The 22,395-nt window shown below is 39.2% G+C and overlaps 3 protein-coding genes across 5 annotated transcripts; 2 read left to right on the top strand and 1 right to left on the bottom strand.

The window, feature by feature from the left end:
- On the top strand, positions 560–6,603 carry LOC109728214 (protein transport protein SEC23). 3 transcript variants are annotated; one of them, XM_020258578.1, is made up of 7 exons: positions 567–718; positions 869–947; positions 1,750–2,252; positions 2,717–4,537; positions 5,271–5,387; positions 5,857–5,928; positions 6,079–6,603. In XM_020258578.1, exons 3-7 carry the CDS (start codon positions 1,788–1,790, stop codon positions 6,214–6,216), a joined length of 2,613 nt encoding a protein of 870 aa, XP_020114167.1. In that variant the 5' UTR covers positions 567–718; positions 869–947; positions 1,750–1,787; the 3' UTR covers positions 6,217–6,603. The 3 variants fall into 3 exon arrangements, 2 of the variants coding, with proteins under 2 accessions (XP_020114166.1, XP_020114167.1); XM_020258577.1 differs by lacking the exon at positions 869–947 and having other exon boundaries at positions 560–718; XR_002220935.1 differs by lacking the exons at positions 869–947; positions 6,079–6,603 and having other exon boundaries at positions 560–718; positions 2,717–4,533.
- On the top strand, positions 7,451–17,857 carry LOC109728004 (protein translocase subunit SECA1, chloroplastic). Its single transcript, XM_020258262.1, has 20 exons — positions 7,451–8,028; positions 8,310–8,382; positions 9,181–9,387; positions 9,952–10,055; positions 10,211–10,390; positions 10,578–10,796; positions 11,172–11,285; positions 11,877–11,990; positions 12,471–12,638; positions 12,821–12,996; positions 13,613–13,679; positions 13,778–13,924; positions 15,122–15,217; positions 15,305–15,373; positions 15,655–15,756; positions 15,880–16,131; positions 16,260–16,327; positions 16,450–16,567; positions 17,097–17,336; positions 17,489–17,857. The coding sequence occupies exons 1-20, from the start codon at positions 7,624–7,626 to the stop codon at positions 17,603–17,605; spliced, it is 3,036 nt and encodes a 1,011-aa protein (XP_020113851.1). The 5' UTR covers positions 7,451–7,623; the 3' UTR covers positions 17,606–17,857.
- LOC109728369 (serine/threonine-protein kinase-like protein At3g51990) lies at positions 20,705–21,651 on the bottom strand. Its single transcript, XM_020258762.1, has 2 exons — positions 21,148–21,651; positions 20,705–21,106 (listed from the first exon to the last, which is right to left on the bottom strand). Exons 1-2 carry the CDS (start codon positions 21,649–21,651, stop codon positions 20,705–20,707), a joined length of 906 nt encoding a protein of 301 aa, XP_020114351.1.

The following is a 22,395-nucleotide window of genomic DNA, read 5'->3' as shown; positions in this document are numbered from 1 at the left end:
AAAGAAGTTGGAATGTTATACTTTAGAAATTTAAAGCACATAAAACTTGACTGAAAGCTCGAGAACTGGCATAAAATTTTAACTAAAATTTATAAATAAAAGGGTAAGAAAATAATAAATTAAACTAGTCATTAGAACTACTAAAGTTTTACAAAATTTTAGGTTCACTAACCTTTGTTAGTTAATTCGCGAATTATTAAAAATCCGAATTAAACGGTCCATTTACGAATTTTTTTCCGAAGAAAGAAAATTATTCGCGAATTTTTTGACTAGTCAAATAATTTGTGAATTATTCACAAATTATTGAAAATCTGAATAAAAAATAAATTTTATGTTTAAATATATATATTATCTTATTTTTTTAACAAATTTTAAAATTAAAAAATAAATTTTATACGTATTATACCCGTATCGACTTTTTGCCGAATTCGAATTATCACTAACCATGGTGATCCAAGGTTTAGATAAAGTTGAGGGAGCAATTTCAGAAAAGGCCATAGTGGAGGGATTCCACTACATTTTTACCATAGTGTAAATGCCGATTAAAAAAGTAGTAAAAATAAAAAAAATAAGGAGAGAGAAACGCCATCGCTCGCGGAGCCGATTCCGAGCCCCTCTCTCTCTCTCTCTCTCTTCGGCGTTGTTTCATCTCCTCGCGCTTCCCGATTCGATTGCTCGGCCCCGCGCGCTCTTATCCTAAATCGGTTCTCCAAAGCAGGTGAGGTAGATCCTTCGTTGGATTCACAATCGCTAACCCGATCTCTGCTCTTTTTTGGGTAATTTGTAGATCTAATTCGTTTTTTTTTTTTTTCTCTTTTTGAGGTGCTAGGGTTGATCCATTTTTAGCTTATTTTTCTCTTTTTGATAGATCTTTTTGGGAATGGGGTGGATCTGATCTGATTTGGTGTTTATCACGTGGTGTTTTCCCGTTCAATCCGGAGGAAAAGGTTGCATTTTTGGTTATTTTTTGGTGATCTGTTGTAGGATGAGTGTGTTGTATCAGTGTAGTCGGAACAGGGTTGAAAAGATCATTTCATAGGTAAAAACCGAGGAAACATCGCAATATAGGAGAATTTAGGAATTAAAGTGTTTGTATGACAAGTTCTGGAACTAAGATCCTGCTTGGCCCTGCTTCTGCTTTTAGCAACAGCAGCGAAAAATCTGGAGCTTTTGCTGCATCAGAAGCAGAAATAGGTTCTGAGCATCAAGAGTATAAACCCCAATTTGGTGCTTCAGAGTCTGTTGCAGGAAGAAGCTTGGGTCCGAGGATATATTAGTATTGTGTACTTAATTATAGCACCACTCGATCAACATTTCATCGAACAACTTTGCACCCTACAACAGGGCCAAACAGGCCCCAAGTTGAAATATCAGGATCATATAGTGAAGGTCCATATATATTTGACCTTGTTACTCTTGCCACTTGAACTGTAAATGCTAATGTTATTGAAAAAGAGCATGTGAAAGATCTTATGAGAGTTAAATGTATCATTTAGGAAATGACCAAATATACTTGCTTGTAAGAACAGAATAGACGATAGATATAGATATAGATACAGATTGATAGATATGGATAGATCTGCCAATTCCCTATCTTTTATTCTATTTAGAATCATGGATCTATGATGATAACTTCCATTCTTTTAGTCCTTGTGAAAATGATGATGCAATTTTCTTATTTCCTGCGATTCTTGAGTGGATTAGTTTTCTTCATTAACCCAATTGTTATTGCTATTTTCCTGTATACAGAGTTTAGAAGTGTATCTTTATATAGGATTTAATAAGAGATGGATAGTAAGCCACCGCCTGTTCCTCCTGGGTATACTCCCCCAGTCCCTTCCCAAACCACAACCACCCCGCACCCTGAGAGGCGACCAACCCCTCCCACATTCTCCTCTCCGTCGTCAACAACTTTCTCTCCTCAGAGACCTTATCAAGACCAAATCCTACTGTCTTCATCAAGAACGCCAAGCTCATTACCGGGCGAGGGGCTTCAAACAGGCAGCCCTCTAACCCAATTCAGTACACCTCCTGGTCCACCTGTTTTCTCTTCCCCATTGCGGCCTGCTGCTGTGCCATTCCGTACTTCACCAGTTTCTCCTCAGCCTGTGGCTTTCTCGGGGGGCTCATCTTTACCGACATCTTCTTCGCCACACTATTCTAATGGATCGCATGAATTGCCTTTGCACCATCCTGCCAGTGTTGATGAGTCGACTTTCGAGTCGCCCTATGTGCTCTTTTCTGCACACAAGGTAAGAATATGTTCTTCTCTGCTCCTTTCATCATAATGTGGTAGCCTGATGATTGTGCAATAATATGTTGCCACACAAGGTTGTCGGTTGGGCTCTTTGTTAAATTCCGTTAAAGTTTGAGCATGTGACATTAATGCGACTTGATAGAGTTGCTGTAAACAAAGATTTAACTACTTCAATTATTTATTTTCTGTTTTAGAAATACTTTAATAAGCCACATGAATATCATGTGCTCGATTCCTATGACATTTTATGATGGCTGAAGCACTGTGTATTGGTGAAATCAGGCTGCTCCACAAGGGCATATTGAAAGTTTTGCTTCACATGGCTTGCATAGCTTCAAATTGCTTTGCCTTTTATCAGCGAACAGATTTGCTAGAAATAACTTCACATTGCAAGTGTTTTAACTGTCCTTGATTGTCTCATATTACTTTTGTTGTGCATGCTATTTTCTCTTCCTTTAGGTCTTGAAACGTAGAAAACAAGCAAACGTCTCAAGCTTGGGATTTGGAGCATTGGTTTCTCCTGGGAGGGAAGTCGCCCCTGGACCTGAGGTAGTGCAACGTGAACCTCATCGTTGCCAAAACTGTGGAGCTTATGCCAACCTGTACTGTGAAATTTTGATTGGTTCAGGCCAATGGCAATGTGTAATTTGTAAGAAACTAAACAGCAGCGATGGGGAATACATAGTCCCCAGTAAGGAGGACCTTCTTCATATAGCAGAGCTTTCATCTTCAGCCATTGATTATGTTCAAGCTGGCGATAGAAGGCCAGGATTGATTCCTGTCTCCGACTCAAGAATGTTGGGTCCAATTTTTCTTGTCATAGATGAATGCTTAGATGAAGCACATTTACAACATCTACAAGGTTCTTTACATGCTTTTGTCGACTCACTCCCCCCCACTACAAGAATTGGTATAATTTCATATGGACGAACTGTATCAGTCTATGATTTTTCTGAGGGGTCAATGGTGTCCGCTGATGTGCTTCCAGGAAGCAAATCTCCAACCCAAGATTCTATAAAGGCGCTTATTTACGGTGCTGGTATTTACTTGTCGCCTATACATGCTTCACTGCCTGTTGCCCACACCATCTTTTCTGCACTGCGACCGTACAAACTCAGCTTGCCTGAAGCTTCGAGGGATCGATGCCTTGGCACAGCGGTGGAGGTTGCCCTAGCAATAATTCAAGGGCCATCGATTGAGATGTCACGTGGAATCATTAAACGGTCTGGAGGCAGTTGTAGGATACTGGTTTGTGCAGGGGGCCCAAATACTTATGGACCCGGATCTGTGCCCCATTCTTTTAACCATCCTAATTATGCATACATGGAAAAGACTGCAATGAAGTGGATGGAGCATTTAGGCCATGAAGCACACCGACATGACACTGTAGTCGATATACTCTGTGCGGGGACTTGTCCTGTTCGGGTTCCAATTCTCCAGCCACTGGCGAAGAGTTCGGGTGGCGTGCTAATACTTCACGACGATTTTGGTGAGGCTTTTGGGGTTAATTTGCAAAGAGCTTCTACTAGGGCTGCTGGGTCACACGGTTTATTCGAGATACGGTGTTCCGATGATATTCTTGTGACCCAAGTTATAGGGCCTGGAGAAGAAGCACCTGCTGATTCTCATGAAACATTCAAGAATGATGCTTCTTGTTGCATTCAGATGCATAGCGTTGAAGAAACTCAGAGTTTTGCGATCTCCATGGAAACAAAAAGCGACATTAAGAATGATTTCGTCTACTTCCAGTTTGCTGTTCGTTATTCTAATGCATATCGAGCAGACATTTCTAGAGCGATCACTGTGAGGCTCCCTACAGTTGATAGTGTGTCAAGTTATCTTGGGAGTGTACAAGATGATGTGGCTGCTGTCCTTACTGGTAAGAGAACCCTCTTGCATGCTAAAACTTCTTCTGATGCTGTTGATATGAGGCTTACAGTGGATGAAAGGGTTAAGGATATTGCTCTTAAATTTGGGTCTCAAATGCCGAAATCAAAGGTTTATCGTTTCCCAAAAGAGTTATCGTCTCTACCTGAGTACTTGTTTCATCTGAGGAGGGGCCCGCTTTTAGGAAACATAGTTGGGCATGAAGATGAAAGGTCTGTATTGAGGAATTTATTCTTGAATGCATCATTTGATTTATCTCTCCGCATGGCGGCACCGCGTTGTCTGATGCATCGCGAAGGCGGCACTTTTGAGGAGCTGCCGGCATACGATCTTGCCATGCAATCTAATGCTGCAGTAGTGCTTGACCATGGAACGGATATTTTCATATGGTTGGTATGTTATCCATGACCTCTTCTTTGTTTCGTTGCTGGCCAGTACGCTTATTCTTTCAAACTTCTCATTGATAATTGCAGCTGCATATCAGTGTTTGTTGTAGAATATTTGAAGCTGTTTTTGATTTTCTATTGGTGATTACCAACGTTTCTCAGAATTGGTTTTCTGATCAGATTGGTACCTTAATTTAATTTGTAATCCTTCTAGCATTTTCCTGAATGTTCAAGTAGGCAACTCCAATCCTTCATTCGTTATCTCCTTTTCCCACTCGTGAAGTCAATTTTTTGATAATATTGAGAAGCATGTCGACCATCCTCTTTTTTCCGTGCTTTGGTTTTTCTGCTTTTGCGTGCATGAGAAACTAAAGTGATCGACTCTCGGTGAGTTGTGTATTGTTATTGGTTCAATATTTTTGACCAATCAGATGCCTTTTAGAGCACTACTGTCTGTAGATTCGGATTATTGTAATTCCCAGTTTTGAAATTCGTATGAAATGCTATTGCTTGTAATCTTGATTTCCACATTCAGTTTATCGGCTTCTTCATCTTCTTTGTTCCCTTCGTGTCTGAACTTTTTATTTATTCTTGAAGTGGGTGATGGGGTAGGTAGATTAGATTTATTACAAACTCTAGGAGTTCTTAATTAGGCAGGGCCAAAGGCAGATATTGATGGTATTTATTGCTGATCCATAGGCATATCTGTAATTATGTTATTTGCTGTTGATTATATTCAGGGTGCTGAGTTAGCAGCTCAAGAAGGAAAGAGCGCAGCAGCTTTAGCTGCATGTAGAACGCTGGCCGAAGAGCTTAGTGAGCACCGGTTTCCAGCTCCGCGGATTCTTGCATTCAAAGTCAGTTCTAATACACTTGCTCTTGCTTTTTCTCCTTCTTCTGGAACACTTTTCTAGGAAAGTATGATAATTGATAAATGATTTGCATTAAGATGCGGAATATTCTCATCTGTTTCTGTTATTATTACTACTTGCTTCCCTTATATATGTAATGCTATATTTTAGTATATTTACATAAAGAAGTGAGGTACTGTCCACTACCTGATAGTGCATGGGGGTTGGTACTTAAAAAGTCTCATTTTTTTGACACCATCAAACAAGATCTAGATACAAGGTATTTGAAGTACTCATAGAACTTTTTTTTTTTTCCCCTCTTTTCTACATCATCTATTTAATCATCAAATTGTCTCAAAGTTGACTATTTATTGATGTTTCATTAATAAATTGATTTATTACCAAATGAAATGTTTATCCAACATTTGTAAAGAAATTCATTGATGTCTCTTGATTTGCTCGAATGTTGCTACAGGAGGGGAGCTCTCAGGCTCGCTACTTTGTGTCTCGATTGATACCGGCGCACAAGGATCCTACATATGAGCAGGTATACTAATGTTCTTCTCGATTATTTTGTGTTCATAGCCTCTTTTAGAGGTTCCTTTCGATCTTGTAATAAAAAAGAGAAGGGTAATACGAATATCAAAAGAAAGTAAAATTATTCGCTCTCGTGCTTTTTTGCCCCCATTGGTCTCAGGAGGCGAGGTTTCCTCAATTGCGGACGCTAACTCTGGATCAGAGGGCGCGGCTAAAGAGCAGCTTCATTCACTTCGACGACTACAGCTTCTGCGAGTGGATGCGTAGCCTGAAATTGGTGCCGCCCGAACCGAGCTAAGGAGAAACCATCGGAGACGCCATTTTGCAGAATTCTTTCTTCGCACGCTGGGTCGCCGCGATTATACTTCGCAGAATCACCAACAGCAAGATACTTGTATTCAGATTTGTGGTGACAAATTTGGGAGAACTTGAGTTGTTCAATGGTGGTTGAAATGGTGGATGAATACAGATTAGGGACTGTAAAAGAGTCATTTTAGAATTTTGGTTTCTGATTGTGCTCTGTAGCCAATTTAATTGCTGGGGTCAACATCAAGGAGGTCACCTGGAATGAAAGAATAAGAATTGATTCATCAATAATCAAAGAATTTATACTGCAACAGGGAGCAAAAAAGGTGATGTACAGGGATGCTATGATGTTTTAGAGATTGAGCATTCCATTTGATAATTGACATCGTCAAGCCTTATAATTTAGAGTATTAAGATAAAAATTTAAGCGTGCATCAACACGGACTACAGATCGTATCTATCGTATCGTATCGTATTAATAAAATATTGGCACGATTTGGCACGATTTGGTTTCGTTCTTGTGGCACAGTTTAAATTTTTTTTTGAACTAGTAAGCAGTTTTTCCAATAAAATTCAAAAAAAATTATAAAGATACAAATAAGTAATTAAAACATTTTATTGTTAAAAAAATAAATATTTCGTGTCATCAAGTGTGGGCAATATTTTTTATTAATAAATTTTCGGTAACACTCCATGTCACGTCTATACATGTCCCTACAAATTATGCAATTACCCTACCGTTTGGTTCGGGAATAAGCAAGAACTAGCTATTACAGGGATAAATATAAATATGGGGATAAGAAAAATAGCATTTGGATGAAAATTGAGTTGTTCCCGGGGATAAGAAAAATATTAAGAAGTTTTGTATAAAAAATGGAGATGTTGGTGGGGATAACCGAGAACTACTATTCTCGGCTAAAAAATTAGTGTTTGGATATAAAGGGGGGGATAAGGGCCTATTCCTATCCCTATTCCCTAACCAAACGGCTAGGAGAATTGGTGTTTACGCTTGCCCCCCTCACAATTTTAAATATTTGATCCTGTTCATTGGATGTAGATGCAAAACCGAGGGATATCTATGCATAAAGACCCCTGAAAAGGGCGTTTCCACAAATAAACAGCATTACAGGAGGGTATATGCAAATATCCACTTTGCAGTTTGCAGGGGTAGTTATGTAATTTTACTTACTTGTAGGGGTTATGTATATAAATTTATCATGAAAAATCCAGAGGCAACACTACGCACCTTATCCTTCGTTCTCTCTCCTCGTTTTCCCTCCACATAAAGCACACAAGCTCACGGAGAAACCAAATTCCCCTAAAAATGGCGTAAAAAATCCAATTTTGATCCGTAAATCCCTCCATAAAACCCAAACCCTAGCCAAATCCCCGCCCAAAAATGGCCGCGTCACCACTCTCCACCCCCACAACAACGGCGACGCCCCCCCGGATCCCCCGCCGCATCCTCTTCTCCCACCCCCAATTCGCCCCCAAATCCGAGCTTGGAACCGGTTTTTATGGCCGGAGACTCAAATCTAGGGTTTTCGCGGCGCGTACCGCGCCGCGGGGCTCAGAACGGCGTTTTGCGGGGGCGGCGAGGGCGTCGCTGGGTGGGCTATTGGGGGGGCTCTTCGGAGGAGCCGATACGGGGGAGGCGACGAGGCAAAGGTATGCTGAGACAGTCGCGGCGATCAACGCGATGGAGCCGGAGATGTTGCGGTTGTCGGATTCCGATCTGAGGGAGAGAACGGCGGTGTTGAAGGAGAGGGCTCGGAATGATGAGTCTCTGGATTCTCTTCTACCTGTGAGAATACATAATACCTGGATTACATAGCTCATTTTGAAATAGCTTCTAATTTTAGCAGTAATCTTATACTTTTTTTGTAGTTGTAACATTTTTGATAACTTTAGTAATTTCATAGATTATTCAGTTGCTTAAGAGTTTATTTGGCCAAAAATGTTCCAAATTACTGTAATGTTAGGATTAGAATCTTCGAAAGTTCATGTACATACTTCGAGATATTTAAGGCTGGGTAGTAAAATCAGAAATTCTAAAACCTTCGGTATATGTTGCTTTGATTGCAGGAAGCATTTGCTGTGGTGAGAGAAGCTTCTAAGAGAGTATTGGGTCTTCGTCCTTTCGATGTACAGCTAATAGGTATTTTCTTTTCATTGTTGGTGGTTATCTTATGTCCAGCTCTTGTTAAAGTATATATGCTCAATCCAGTATTGAATGTGACATGGAATGTATTTTCTTACCATGCCATGCGCATAGTTTCATCTTAAAAATGTTATATTGTTCATAAATAGACTTTATCTCCTGAGTTTGTTCCTGTTTATTCAAGTCTCTTAGGATTGATTAGCTTGTTAAATTGGAGAAGTTATCATTAGAATTTGCTGCATCTCAGGATATTTTTCTTTCCAAGGAAAAGTTTGTAATCTGAATACATTAAAAGAAATTGAAAAAAAAAAAAGAAAAAGGGGAGGGAAAGATGGAATGTTGTGGAAAACTTTTTGATATGTGGAAGATTCCTATATGAGGATTAAGGCTTTCCCATATTCCTGGGTAGCGCAGTTTGCACTGAGGGTTTGAGTCATTAAAAAAAAGGATCAATTTAGAGAATAGCCAATGTAATCATGAATTTCTTCGGAGTGTGAGAAAATTATTAGTTTGATCCATACTTTCATTAACATTATTGAGGAAAGTAGAAAAACTTATCCTGAAACATTGGATGACAACATTTGATCTGATTTGAGAACCTGGCTAGTAGGTACTGATTAATAATCCTAGTAGGTGGTGAGTGAAATCAACTTCTATTTTACATTATGTTGAGTGGTATTTTGCATATATAGCCCTTGTTGAGGCATGCTGGATTAAGCTTAATTAGCAGTCTAAATACTTTTTAAATCATTTACATTTATAGTGCTCATGTTTGTGTATTTGTGAGATGTTTAGGTGGTATGGTTCTTCACAAAGGGGAAATAGCAGAGATGAGGACTGGAGAAGGAAAAACACTTGTTGCCATTCTGCCGGCTTATTTGAATGCACTAAGTGGGAAAGGAGTTCATATTGTCACTGTGAATGATTACCTGGCACGGCGTGACTGTGAATGGGTTGGTCAAGTTCCAAGATTTCTGGGACTGCAGGTTGGCCTAATCCAACGTATGTCACTTCATTTCAGTTTATGCTCAAATTATACGATATGTTTATTTAACATCTTACTTGGAATTAATCTTTTGTTTATACATTCTAAATGACCTGAAAAGATTTAGAAGAAGATGCCTGGTTTGGGAAATTATCCTAAACAATCATAATTTCATAATTGTTTCAATGTTCTTCAATCCAGTCATGCGCAACTCAAACAATATAATAGAAATTAAATAGAAAAGATAGCCGATCCTTGTAGACAGCTTGTTTGATGGTGGAAAGTATCTAGCCACAATTTTAAGATTTGATATAGTTTAATCTCATTTTATTGCCAACTTTTGATAAAACTTATGTCCATTACAATTATGGCTATAAGCCTAGTTTATTGTGTCTTTTTTGTTGATTCACTATTTACATATATATATATATATATATATGTATATATATATATATATATATATATTCTTTTGTACAAGAAACATTATTCTTAGTGCACTTTTTGGTTCTTTTATTGAATTTGGTTGTTTGTATACTAGCTGACATTGTTCAATTCTTCTGTGTCATGTCTATTGTTTACAGAAAATATGACTAGTGAGCAGAGGAGAGAGAATTATTCATGCGACATAACATATGTCACGAATAGTGAGCTTGGCTTTGATTTTCTAAGGGATAATCTTGCCATGGTAAGTTTTCAATCTATTACTGTGCTTGTTAAGCTTCTTATTTTTTATGGACTTTTTTATCAGGTCATTTCTGTTTAGTTGTAAATTCTTTTTTTGAATTTATTTTACATGTCAAGGCTTTCCCTGACACAGGTTTGCATCTTCATTATTCACAGACTGTCGATGAGCTTGTCTTGAGGGACTTCAATTACTGTGTAATTGATGAAGTTGATTCTATTCTTATTGATGAAGCGAGAACGCCTCTAATCATATCAGGCCTTGCTGAGAAGCCAAGTGATCGTTACTATAAAGCAGCAAAGATTGCAGCAGCATTTGAGCGAGATATCCACTACACTGTAAGAAACAGAGCATTACGTGACTCTTTTGCCTTCTATAGAATCAATTTACAGTTCTTATTGCTTAGGAGTTTGATTTTAATTTTGCTAGAATTTCGCTAGAACATGAAGTCTTCCTCATTTCCGTCCTTTGTTTAGGTAACTACAATAATAAGAATTATGTTCTCATTAATGAGGTTATTTTCAGGTTGATGAAAAGCAGAAAAATGTTTTACTTACAGAACAAGGTTACGAAGATGCTGAAGAAATATTGGAGATAAAAGATCTGTATGATCCTCGGGAACAGTGGGCTTCATATGTTCTAAATGCAATCAAAGCAAAGGAGCTCTTTCTTAGAGATGTGAATTACATTGTTCGTGGCAAGGAAGTTCTCATTGTGGATGAGTTCACAGGTCGAGTCATGCAAGTGAGTGCACCTCTTGTGTTGCCAATTTAATGTTCTCCAGCATATTTGCCATCTGTTTCAAGGCTAAAATGATTCAGTTATGTCACTAAGGGATCTTCTTATTAGGACATTGTGTAGCTAAAAAACTATGCAAATAGGATGTGTACCTAGCTTCCTTCTTTTTCCTTCTTTTTTTTTTTTAATTTGAAGTTTTTGAACACCAATTCTTTTTGTTGTTTATAATAGAGTTTTGCCTTTTCATTTTATTCTGTCTCTTACTCTTTCTTTTCTTAGAGTTTTATATATTTTCTCATATTAAATATTGAATTCCAAATTGGTCAAAGATAGTGTTTCCATGTTCTTCGAAATCAATTCATGTTTCTACAATTCTGGCAGGGCAGACGATGGAGTGATGGCCTTCACCAGGCGGTTGAAGCAAAAGAAGGTGTGCCCATTCAGAATGAAACAGTAACACTTGCATCAATAAGCTATCAGAATTTCTTTCTTCAGGTGAGACTGGTGACTATGCTTCAGTTTTTTCTCCCTTCCTGGAACTGAATTCTGATATAGAAACATAAAGGGTAAACTTCAAAAAATGTCCCGTGGTATAATGCATTCTCAAATTAGTTCTTCGTGGTTTTGTTTGTCTCACTTTGCCCTGAAGTTGCAATTCTAGTTTTCCGTTAGGACTGTTGCATTAGCCCATTAAATTCAACTTTGGATTAGAATTTATTATGTTTGGGTTTGATCAAAGTTAGACCACCCGAAACCTGAATTCAATCCCAGACTAACAGATTTTGGATCGAGTTAGATCAAAACCTGTGTTCAAAACAATTCAAATCTGTTAATGCAGATCAAATTCCAATTGGAACTTGAAGCTGACAGAAAGGCCAAACTTGCTAGGTTTGTTACAACTGGACAGAAACATGGATAGTTTTCTTTCATCTAGTGCATTTTATACCGAACCAGTTGGATGTGCTCAAAATAACCCAACTAGCTTCTATATATATCTTGAGATCTTATTTCTTTCTTTTGATGAACTATTTACTTTAATTTGTTAGTTACTTCAGATGTCTAACTTGAGCCCATGTCAACTGACAGTTTCCCAAACTTTGCGGCATGACGGGAACTGCGGCTACTGAGAGCACAGAATTTGAGAGCATATACAAATTAAAAGTCACAATTGTTCCAACAAACAAACCGATGATAAGAAAGGTATAATTTTTTTCAAGGCTTTACTTCTTATGAAAGCTTAGCAGTTAGCATCTGCAAACATGCCATACTCTTCTTATGAGTTTTCACTAAAATGACCTCATGTTGCGAAGTTACTCTGAATCTGGTTTAATCAAATACTGATCATTAGTTGTGGTCTATTTATAGCAGAGTCTGACAATGAGCTGGCATCTGCAATGCGCTGCTTTGTAGCTATTCAAAATATACGATCATCCAACAATTTTCATCTCTTATTTCTGCTATGAAATGACTTCTTAGCTCCTTGCTAACTGGTTTTCTTGCTCTATTACTAATATCTCAATAGCAACTTCTTTGTTTCACTGAACTATGCCAATCTTATTCTCTGTTGCAGTTTTCTGAAGCTTATATACATATCTGAGATCATAATAAGTGGTTTTACATATCACTGCCTCTATAACATCTTGGACACTATTTTATATGTTTACATTCTTCCTTTTGCAGGATGAGTCAGATGTAGTTTTTAGGGCAACAAACGGGAAATGGCGTGCCGTGCTTGTGGAGATAGCGAGAATGAACAAAACTGGCCGACCTGTGCTTGTTGGTACTACAAGTGTCGAGCAAAGCGATGCTTTATCTGAACAGTTGCGTGAAGCTGGAATCCCTCATGAGGTGAGGTTTAAATTGCATCTCTCTCTACTCGCACCACTTGCATTCTGATTTGATTAACATGGCCAAAGAAATGTAGTATCCAATACTGATCCTGGCATTAAATTTGACATGTCAGTATCACAAGAAGACTTAGAATAAAAAAGAATTTTTAGAAGTCTTTTTCTGAAGTTGTTCTTTTGAAGGTCCTAAATGCGAAACCAGAAAACGTTGAGAGGGAAGCAGAAATTGTAGCACAAAGTGGACGTCTTGGTGCAGTGACAATTGCGACCAATATGGCTGGGCGTGGTACGGATATCATTCTTGGTGGCAATGCTGAATTTATGGCGAGGCTGAAGCTACGTGAAATGCTTATGCCAAGGTATTCTTTTATATTTAACTTCTTTTTCAGGTCTGATTTTTAGCCATTCTACATGTTCTAAATTTTCCATCTGAGTGGTCTATTATTCTTTGGTGAAAGTGTTCTGCTGTTTTTCTGGACATCATTTGTTTCGGGGACAACAGGGGGATAATATGTTCCTCTTATTCTTCCTGTTTTAGTCAAACCATTTTATTCTAGAATAATCAGACTAATACTTCAACAATGAGAATGCTTTAGTTAAATCATTCTCATTGTTGTTTACCATTGGCGATTCTCCTTTGTGTTATCATTAAAGTAATGATAAAATTACTGCACTAATTATAGGGATATCTAGGTGCAAAGTGAGGGATAGCACAATTCGAGTGGTTGGCTAGAATAGCAGTTTCTCTTTTATCGTCAAATAACCTGATTTGATCACAACACTATTCCTACACATTTCTTTTTTTATTCAAAACAAAGACTGCATTTAGCAGTATAAGGGATAACTCAAGTTATCCCCTTGTTCTCCCCTTGTCATGTATAGAGCATAGGCAAGTGGTCCTAACTCAACTGCAATCACTATGCATGCAAATCTCATTGCTGTTTGCTCTATTCTAAGATGAAGTAAATGCTGCAGGGTTGTCAAGCCAATAGAGGGTGTGTTTGTGTCTGTGAAGAAACTACCTCCAAGGAAGACATGGAAGGTAGAGTTATTGAATTCAGTAATTAGCAATTGGTATTAGATGTAAAAGGCTCTCATAGTACTGTACATGCTTTATGACCTTATTTGTGATGCTTTTAGGTGAGTGAAAGCTTATTCCCTTGTGAGCTTTCTAAAGAGACTGTATCATTGGCCAAAGATGCAGTAGAAATGGCTGTTAAGACATGGGGACAAAGAACATTGACCGAGCTAGAAGCAGAAGAGCGGCTCTCTTACTCATGTGAAAAGGTAGGATTTGCATGTAAACTGATAAGCTTTCATGTACTTGTTAGCACTGTACAGCGAAAATACAAAGTCCATGAGGTCCAAGGGCCAAAAGAAAATCAAGAAATGGATGCGATGCAGGATAAAATTAGGGATTTTCCCATATCATCTTACACAAAAGTTTTGGTGGACCAAGATATTGAACAGGATTATAAAAGAGAGAGCCTTATGTAGAAAGAATGAAATAGAAATTAGAGAGGACGGACCGTGGTAGAGGTACTATGATACTTTTCAGTAGAAAACCAATTTCATTCATCAATCCATGAATACCTAAAACTAACTTACACTAAGTAGAATTAACCTAAATTAAATCCAAGTACCCACAATGGACTCAAATAAAAATGAAAAGAAAAATTTACTTGTTAATTAACCTGTAGAGAACCCATTCTGCATCTTAGAAAAAGACAGCCAATACACGTGATTCAGCTTTGAAGTTTACTGCCATGTGCGAAGTCATAGTAAAGATATTACCATAAATGAAGTGGTGTGCAAAGATGGGAATCTCTCAAAACCTAACCCCTACTCACCTAATGCTCTCATGATGGAAGAATGCTCATGTAAAGGGGGTATAAACTATCAACAATCATAAATATCAGTCTGAATTGGTGTGGAAATTCTTGTGAATATTGGATGGTTCTGTGCCGCTAGCACCATAGACCTCAGAAAATTTTCATTTCGGTTTTCTTTTCAAATTCGTCGAGCTTTTTCTTGGAATAGGTTGAATCCAAGTAATAGGTTATAATAATTTTGCTTGAAGATTGAATTTGGTTGAAGGCGTTAGAAAAGAATTCCTCAGCCTGATTGAATGGTAATCTAACTAATTCCAACGTTTTATCTGAGTATGTCTACTGATTATAATCTGCTCTATATTGTTAATTAGGTTGAAATTTGAGCTGCAGAATGTTTTTGAAAATCCTAGGCTCTGTTTTTTCTTTCTTATAGCATGGGAGGTGGCGGGTAACAACTATTTTTTGGAGTCCAATTATTCCTTCTCACTTCTGGATTGAGAAAACTTGTTATTTTGATTATATATGTTTAGGTATTCTTAATGGTTCTGTCGTGAGAGATAAACTGCTTTCTCTTGGCAATTTATTTGGAACTTTGGCCTATAGTAATTGTTTCTTCGTCCTTTTTTACTTCATAAATCTTTCCTTTGTGTAGGGACCAACACGAGATGAAGTCATTGCAAAGCTGAGGGATGCATTTAAAAGAATTGTCGAAGAATATAAAGTATATACTGAGGAGGAAAAAAAGAAGGTTCGTTTCGTGTACAATAAATATTTAAGGTTGCATTAACTGCAAACAATAAGAGGGCTCAAGTTTTTTTTAAATTCATTTATTCAGGTTGTTGCAGCAGGTGGACTTCATGTTGTTGGGACAGAACGTCATGAATCTCGCAGAATTGATAATCAGGTAAAGAAAATACAGCACATCAAATGGAAACAATATGCTGTGAGCGAAATCCAATTTGCACATAAATTTCACATGTGCTATCTTTCAGTATTATGTAATTGAAATTTGTTCGATTTGAAGATGTAAATTCATTAACTCTTATTAGGATGTCATAGATGCATTTCGTTTGATCTGAAGGGGTAAAAATTCCCTGCACATGCCAGTTTGGTATTAGGAAATTTAATAAAATTCTTCATCTTGTCGTTTTGATTTCCCCAGCTTATTATATTTCATCTTCACAGCTTCGTGGTCGAAGTGGCAGACAAGGTGATCCAGGAGGCTCTCGTTTTTTCCTTAGTCTGGAGGATAACATATTCCGGATATTCGGTGGAGACAGAATACAGGTTTTCTACCTATGTTGCACCCATAAACCTGATTGTTCTTTAACTTACCAGTTATCATAAATGGTGTTGAGCATCTACCTTAACACTTTGCTAAGAGTAATAATCCAACATGCAATATCATAGGGCCTCATGCGAGCTTTCAGAGTCGAAGACCTTCCAATCGAATCAAAGATGCTAACAAAGGCACTAGATGAAGCTCAAAGGAAGGTTGAGAATTACTTCTTCGACATAAGAAAGCAGTTATTTGAATATGATGAGGTATTAAACAGCCAACGAGACCGTGTGTATGCCGAAAGAAGGCGGGCCCTTGTATCTGACAGCCTTCGGTCTCTTATGGTAGAGTATGCTGAGCTTACTATGGACGATATTCTAGAGGTATTAAAAGACGATTACAATTACAGAGTGTATAATTTTCACTATTGCATTGCTTAATATGACATCTGAAGTACTTGCTATCTTATTCCCCATTTTTTTGTTCTTTTTCTTGTTTTCAAAATGATTAGGCAAACATTGGTCCGGATACTCCCCGGGAAAATTGGGAACTAGACAAACTGATTGCAAAACTTCAACAGTAAGATGCAATTTCAAATTTGCCGTGTTTTGAGAAGTGTATAAATTATAATTGAATGGGTTTTGCGTATTCAGCTTTTAATATGAGAATACATTACCTCACTGTTAATATTATATTGGCAGGTATTGCTATTTATTGAATGACTTAACACCGGAATTGCTGCAAAGTAAATGCTCAAGCTATGAGGACTTGAGGGATTATTTGCGCTTGCGAGGTCGTGAAGCATACTTTCAGAAATCCGTAAGTCTCTCAGTAATGATCTGTTATTTTTTGTTTCATTGAAGAACTTACATGTTTAATGTATGAACTGTATGTCATGCTGGTAGTAAAAAATAAAAATAAAAATAAAATAGTTTAATGCCTGCATTAGTTAAAAGGGCATACGATCGGCAATAAAGAATTTTGTTTGAATAAAGAAAGTTATGTCTCATTCTTCTCGGCCCAATCGTTATTCATGAATAACTTGGAAGGAACTGGGCTTAAAAATTTCAATTCTTGAGACGCTTCTGGTTGTTGTGCTTAAAAATTTCAAGAAGGATATGTATACTTCAAAGAAGAACCACGCGGCCTGCATCAATCAGAATGATAGTGGATCTGTAAAAAGAATATTCGTCTTTGAACTCGGAAAGTTTTGAACTTCTTGAACTGATCTTTATTCCATGACAACTCGTAGAAGCCATGGTTTCAATTCTTTGTGCAACTTAAACTACATGTTTCCCACAGCCACATACTAATTCTTTTCATTTGTAACTTCTCTATCTATTTTCAGGAGATCGTCGAGAAACAAGCGCCGGGACTGATGAAAGAAGCCGAGAGGTTCCTAATCTTGAGCAACATCGACCGGCTATGGAAAGAGCACTTGCAAGCCCTCAAGTTCGTCCAGCAAGCCGTGGGATTACGAGGATACGCTCAGCGAGATCCCCTGATCGAGTATAAGCTCGAGGGATATAATCTCTTCTTAGATATGATGGCTCAAATCCGAAGAAACGTTATTTATTCTGTGTACCAGGTTCGTCTTTCTTACGTACGCAGTAAATTCACTCACCATTAGAATTTATTGACACTCACAATATACCTCGCTTTTCTTACATATTTATATCACTAACATGGACTTAATTTATATACCTTTTTTTTAAAACTTTTTTTCGTTGTTTTTTGCAGTTCCAACCGATGATGGTGAAGAAGCAAGAGGAGGGCGATGACTCCCAAAAGAAAGAGCCGAAAGGCGAAGCGGCCGACAGCGATGCTAATCCAATCGGCGCCGCGCAAACCGCGTAGTTTTTGTCGATCAGAAAATGCAGAGAATCACACCGTCGTGGTTGTTTTCGATCTTTCGAGCAGCTGTTGGACAAATTTTGAGCCATTCATCTGGTGAGTTGAATCTTTCACAGTTACTCTGAGGGGAGAGAGAGAGAGAGAGAGAGAGAGAGAGAGAGAGAGAGAGAGAGAGATTGTTTGTTGTATCATCAGATGTAAATGTTTTAGACACAGAACAAAGAGTCTTTTTCCTTTTCGTTTCTACAATTTTCACATCTAATCTAGTATACAGCATTAATCGTAACGCGACACTAATTAAAAAGAAAAAAAAAAAACAGAAGAAAAGGCAGAAAGAGGCCTAGGCACAACGGTTATGGCTATCAGCTATCAGTACGCCTGACGGACGGCGAAGACCGCTTCAAGATTCGGGGGGATGAAGAATGCCTTGTCCGAGGCCGGCGGTGCCGCAGTCTGCACCGNATGGCTATCAGCTATCAGTACGCCTGACGGACGGCGAAGACCGCTTCAAGATTCGGGGGGATGAAGAATGCCTTGTCCGAGGCCGGCGGTGCCGCCGTCGGCGTCGTGCACTCACCCTCCTCTACCTCCGCCGATGCCTGCCTCTCGGCCACCGTCGCTGCTGCGGCCGACATCTCCCCGAGCCGCCTGTCTACCCCCCTGCTTCTACGGGGAGCGTGAATTCCGATGCGGGGAAGAAGAGGAAGAGAGTTAAGGTGCAAAGTGACAACTGACTGGAGTCGGGAGTGGGTAGGGTGAGGTGAGGGAGTTCTTGAAATTTATAGAAGAGCGCCGGCGGATGTTGACTGAGGTCTGCAGCCGCGTTGCTTCGTGCCGGCTTCCCTCGGGTCAATCGGTCAAAGCATTAGTATTCTCGTTTTCGTTTTGACCCCAACCCCATGTTCACCAATCGCCGACCATAGGATTGCCGTACCACTGGCGCGCTCTTTTTTGACTCAAATTCTACTTTTTACCTGTCAATGATTGTTTAGGATTTAGAAATTATGGTTTGTCGTGCCGTTGGCACGGCTTTTGGCCGTTGTGGCACACGTCATTGTATATTTGAGAGTTTGAGAGTTTGGATTTTGGGAGTGCAGAATTTAAACCAAGGATTGTCGTGATATTAGCATGGTCAATACGCCGTGTCACTGTGCTGTCACTCTGTTGGCTCTTTTGTCATGTATTGGCATGAATTTTTTTAATTAAATTATCATAAAAAATACCGACCGTTTCTAGAGCAAGTGACAGGGTTTGGTGGTTGATACCCGAGGTTCCAAGTTCGAATCCTAGTTGATTCACATTTCCAGCTAAGTTTATTTCTAAATGAAATAAACAAGGCGGGTAGCGTGCTACCTATTTCTAAAAAAAAAAAAATTATTATAAAAGATTAGATTTGTTTTAAAAATATCTATTATTTGGTAAGAAGTATATGTACAAAATCAAAACCAAAACCAAAATTATATTTTATATATATATATATTATTTAAAGTTGGTTTTATTATGTAATGGACTTTACTAATTGCTTCAAATCTAAACAGATTTATAGGATCTATATATTTTAACTATGAAATAATTTTTATAAAACTTTTAACCTTAAAAATTCATTAAAAAAAATAAAAATGTACAAAAAAATTTGTCGATAAAGTGTCAATACAATATTGTGCAGTGCCAGCACAATCTCAGCATAATACAATACAGACGGCACGAAGCGGTTGTCACCTATCAAATTACTATATTTTTGAAAGTATAAGAGAGTTGGTGCCTTCAATTTTTAGCTTATTGTTCGTAAGCTAGTTCGTATTCGGCTTATTTATTAACGAGCCCAACATGAGTTGAAATTTTTAACTCGATATTGTAATGAGCCGGTTTATGCCGTACATTTTTCGGCTAGATATTTTAATAAGTAAGCTCATGTTTAGCTCATTAGCACCCCTATCCCCAAGTGCACCCTACAATAATATTGAGATGTAACAATATTATTATTACATTCTAATTATTAATACTAAATCCAAATACAATTTATAAACCCTGAAGTGCAAGCCCTACTTCCTCCATGTATGTATGCCGACTCATCATGAGTATCCAATATTTATAGTATATAAATAGTATTTAATATTTTTTTTTATTTTTGAATTATTATTATTGTATCAATAGTCAAAATATTAATAATAAATACTATTCTCAATATGTAATCAATCGTATTCTAGCTTCTCTATGTATATATTTCTATAAAATCAATACACTACTATCTCATTCATCCAATTTTTGATTCTGTCGGACGGCCGAGCCTACAAGCACTAATAATTTATTGCTCGGCCCTCAAAATAATTTCTAAAGTTTTAGGCCAATTTGCATAAAAATTCACAAGTTTTGAGCTTTTGCAAAACTAGACCGTCATTTTCAATTTTGCAGATTTGGTTTAAATTTTCAGTAAATGGATAAAAATACCTTTATACTTTTTTTTTTTTTTTTCTCTCTCCAACCCTCTTTCATCGCCTTCGGGGCCCTCTGCGACAATAGCGAGGACGGTACTACGTCCTCTTCCTCCGCCTTCGCCCTTCATTTCCACTGCAACAAATTTTCTACCCGCCAAACCAACCCGCCGTCCCACCGCCGCCGCCGATGACGTAGAGAAAGTGCTTCTCAGGGCCAAGAAGCACGTCGGCGAGAGAGGGGGAGAAAAATAGTTACACTCCGGCGAGAGCGGTGACTGCGATAGAGAGCAAAAAAGAGATAAAAAAAAAATTATAGAGAGAAAAAAATAAGAATAATAAAAAATAAAAATAAAAAAATATTTTTTCTATAGGAAAGACAATATTTTAGACGAAGGAAGAAGAAGATGAAATTGACTATTAAAATAAAGCTACACTATTTTCAAAAAAATTTGCACTGTTTTAAATAAAAGTTGTACTCTTTGAGACAAAAATTATACTTTTTTGGATGAAAGTTACACTATATAGGCGAAAGTTACGCTCTTTGAATGAAATTTACACCAATTTTCTTTCTTTTCTTCTTCCTCCTCCTCCTCCACCTCATCCTTCCCTTGCTGATGATAGATCTCTGGCGCAAGATGGACCGTTCTCGCCTGCTGATGATAGATCTCTAGCTGCTGAGAAAACAGCCGCCTGCCATGAGTTCCATCAGATTCCTACTTTTCCTCGTGCCGGCTTCAGAGAACACCTTCGCATTCCTTGACGGGTGGGATCCCTTCGCCGCCGCAGAAGGCGGCTTCTTGGCGAAAATCAGGGTTTTCTCCTCATTCTCCTTCTCCTCGTTGACAGCGGCGGCACTAGCAGAGGGCTCAGGCTCTTCAATTTCGTCTTCATTGATAAATTGCAATTCAGAATTGAGGCCGCCATGGAGCCTTAGCTTCGAAATGGCGCCGCCCTGGGTGTCGACGAAGGAGGAGGGGTTACCGATGATGAGGCCGTTCCACACGCTAGACGACAGGGTCCTTGAGCTGTTCCAGCTCAAGGAGCTTAGCGCCTTGAGCTGGTCGACCACCTAGTCCATGGAGGGCTGGCACTCCCTGCAGAAGCGCACACAGCTCGCCGCGAACCTCGCGAGGCGGTGCCGCGCGGCGGGGTCTCGGGGTGGGGGGATGCGGAGATCGACAAACGCCCCGACCTTCCCCTTGTGGAGGAGCGGGACGACCACTCGACGACGGAGGGCGGGGAGTGGGCGACGTCGATGGCCTTGCGGCCGCTCATGATCTCGAGGAGCAGGATTTTGAAGCTGAAGGCGTCTGGGGTGACGTAGGAAGGGTCGAGGTAGCCAAGAGTGCCGGCTAGAGGAGTAGAGCCGGCAACGGAGGCGGCGGCAGCAGAGGAGGGTATGGAGGAGTAGCAGAGGGCGAGGCCGAAGTCGCCGAGGCGGGCATCAAGGTTGCGGTCGAGGAGGATGTTGGTGGACTTGACATCGTGGCGGATGACGCGTGGGCGGGTGGAATGGAGTGTCAGCAGCGCCAGCCGCATCCAGTGGGCCCAGCTGGGCGGGCGGGGGTTGGAGTGCGGCAGGTCGTACAAGGTCCTGTTTGGCATGTACTCCATCACCAGCACCAACTCCCGCTTGCACCTGCCCTCGTCGGTGGCGGAGAAGCCGAGGAGGTTGACGAGGCGGAGGCCGCGGAGGAATGAGAGGATGTCGATCCGTTCTCGACCTCGTCGCGCGCGGGCGCCGGCGGAGAAGGGGGGCAGCGATGCGAGGGGCGCTTGACGACGGCGGTGGCGGAGAAGGTGGAGAAAGAAGTAGGAGAAGGACGTGAAAGCGGAGTGGAAGGAGTAAAAGGAAGAAGAAGAGAAAGAAATAATGTAAATTTTACTCAAAGAGTGCAATTTTTTCTAAAGAATGTAACTCTCATCCAAAAGAATGTAATTTATGTCTCAAAGAGTGCAACTTTTATTTAAAATAGTATAAATTTTTTTAAAAAATAGTGTAATTTTATTTTAACAGTGTAATTTCATATTTTTTTCTTCTTCTGTGATTTTTAATTTTTCATGTAGAAAAAATATTATATTATTTTTATTTTTTATTATTCTTTTTTTTTTTTCATAATTTTTTTGGTCATGATATCTTTCTTGCCCTCTATCATAGCCACCACTCTTACCGGAATGTAACTATTTTTCTCCCCTCCCTCACAGGCGTGCTTCTCGGTCCCAAAAGCACTTCCTCTTCATCATCGGTGGCGGCAGTGGAAACGGCGGGTTTGTTTGGCGGATAGAAAATCTGTTGTAGTAAAGATGGAGGGCGAAAGTGGAGAAAGAGGACACGATACTGTCCTCACTATCGTCGCC

The sequence above is a fragment of the Ananas comosus genome, linkage group 23 (assembly GCF_001540865.1).
Source record: "Ananas comosus cultivar F153 linkage group 23, ASM154086v1, whole genome shotgun sequence".
NCBI lineage: Eukaryota > Viridiplantae > Streptophyta > Magnoliopsida > Poales > Bromeliaceae > Ananas > Ananas comosus.
This window is presented reverse-complemented; position numbering and strand designations above follow the sequence as displayed.

Bases quoted from the DNA above. Each gene is read 5' to 3' on its own strand.
- LOC109728214 (XM_020258577.1), top strand. From the start codon at position 1,788: ATGGATAGTAAGCCACCGCCTGTTCCTCCTGGGTATACTCCCCCAGTC. The intron at 2,253-2,716 runs GTAAGAATATGT...CTCTTCCTTTAG, and splicing joins TGCTCTTTTCTGCACACAAG to GTCTTGAAACGTAGAAAACA. The intron at 4,538-5,270 runs GTATGTTATCCA...GATTATATTCAG, and splicing joins CGGATATTTTCATATGGTTG to GGTGCTGAGTTAGCAGCTCA.
- LOC109728004 (XM_020258262.1), top strand. From the start codon at position 7,624: ATGGCCGCGTCACCACTCTCCACCCCCACAACAACGGCGACGCCCCCC. The intron at 8,383-9,180 runs GTATTTTCTTTT...TGAGATGTTTAG, and splicing joins TTTCGATGTACAGCTAATAG to GTGGTATGGTTCTTCACAAA. The intron at 16,328-16,449 runs GTAAGATGCAAT...TTATATTGGCAG, and splicing joins CTGATTGCAAAACTTCAACA to GTATTGCTATTTATTGAATG.
- LOC109728369 (XM_020258762.1), bottom strand. From the start codon at position 21,651: ATGGAGTACATGCCAAACAGGACCTTGTACGACCTGCCGCACTCCAAC. The intron at 21,107-21,147 runs GTGTGCGCTTCT...TCCATGGACTAG, and splicing joins CGCGAGGTTCGCGGCGAGCT to GTGGTCGACCAGCTCAAGGC.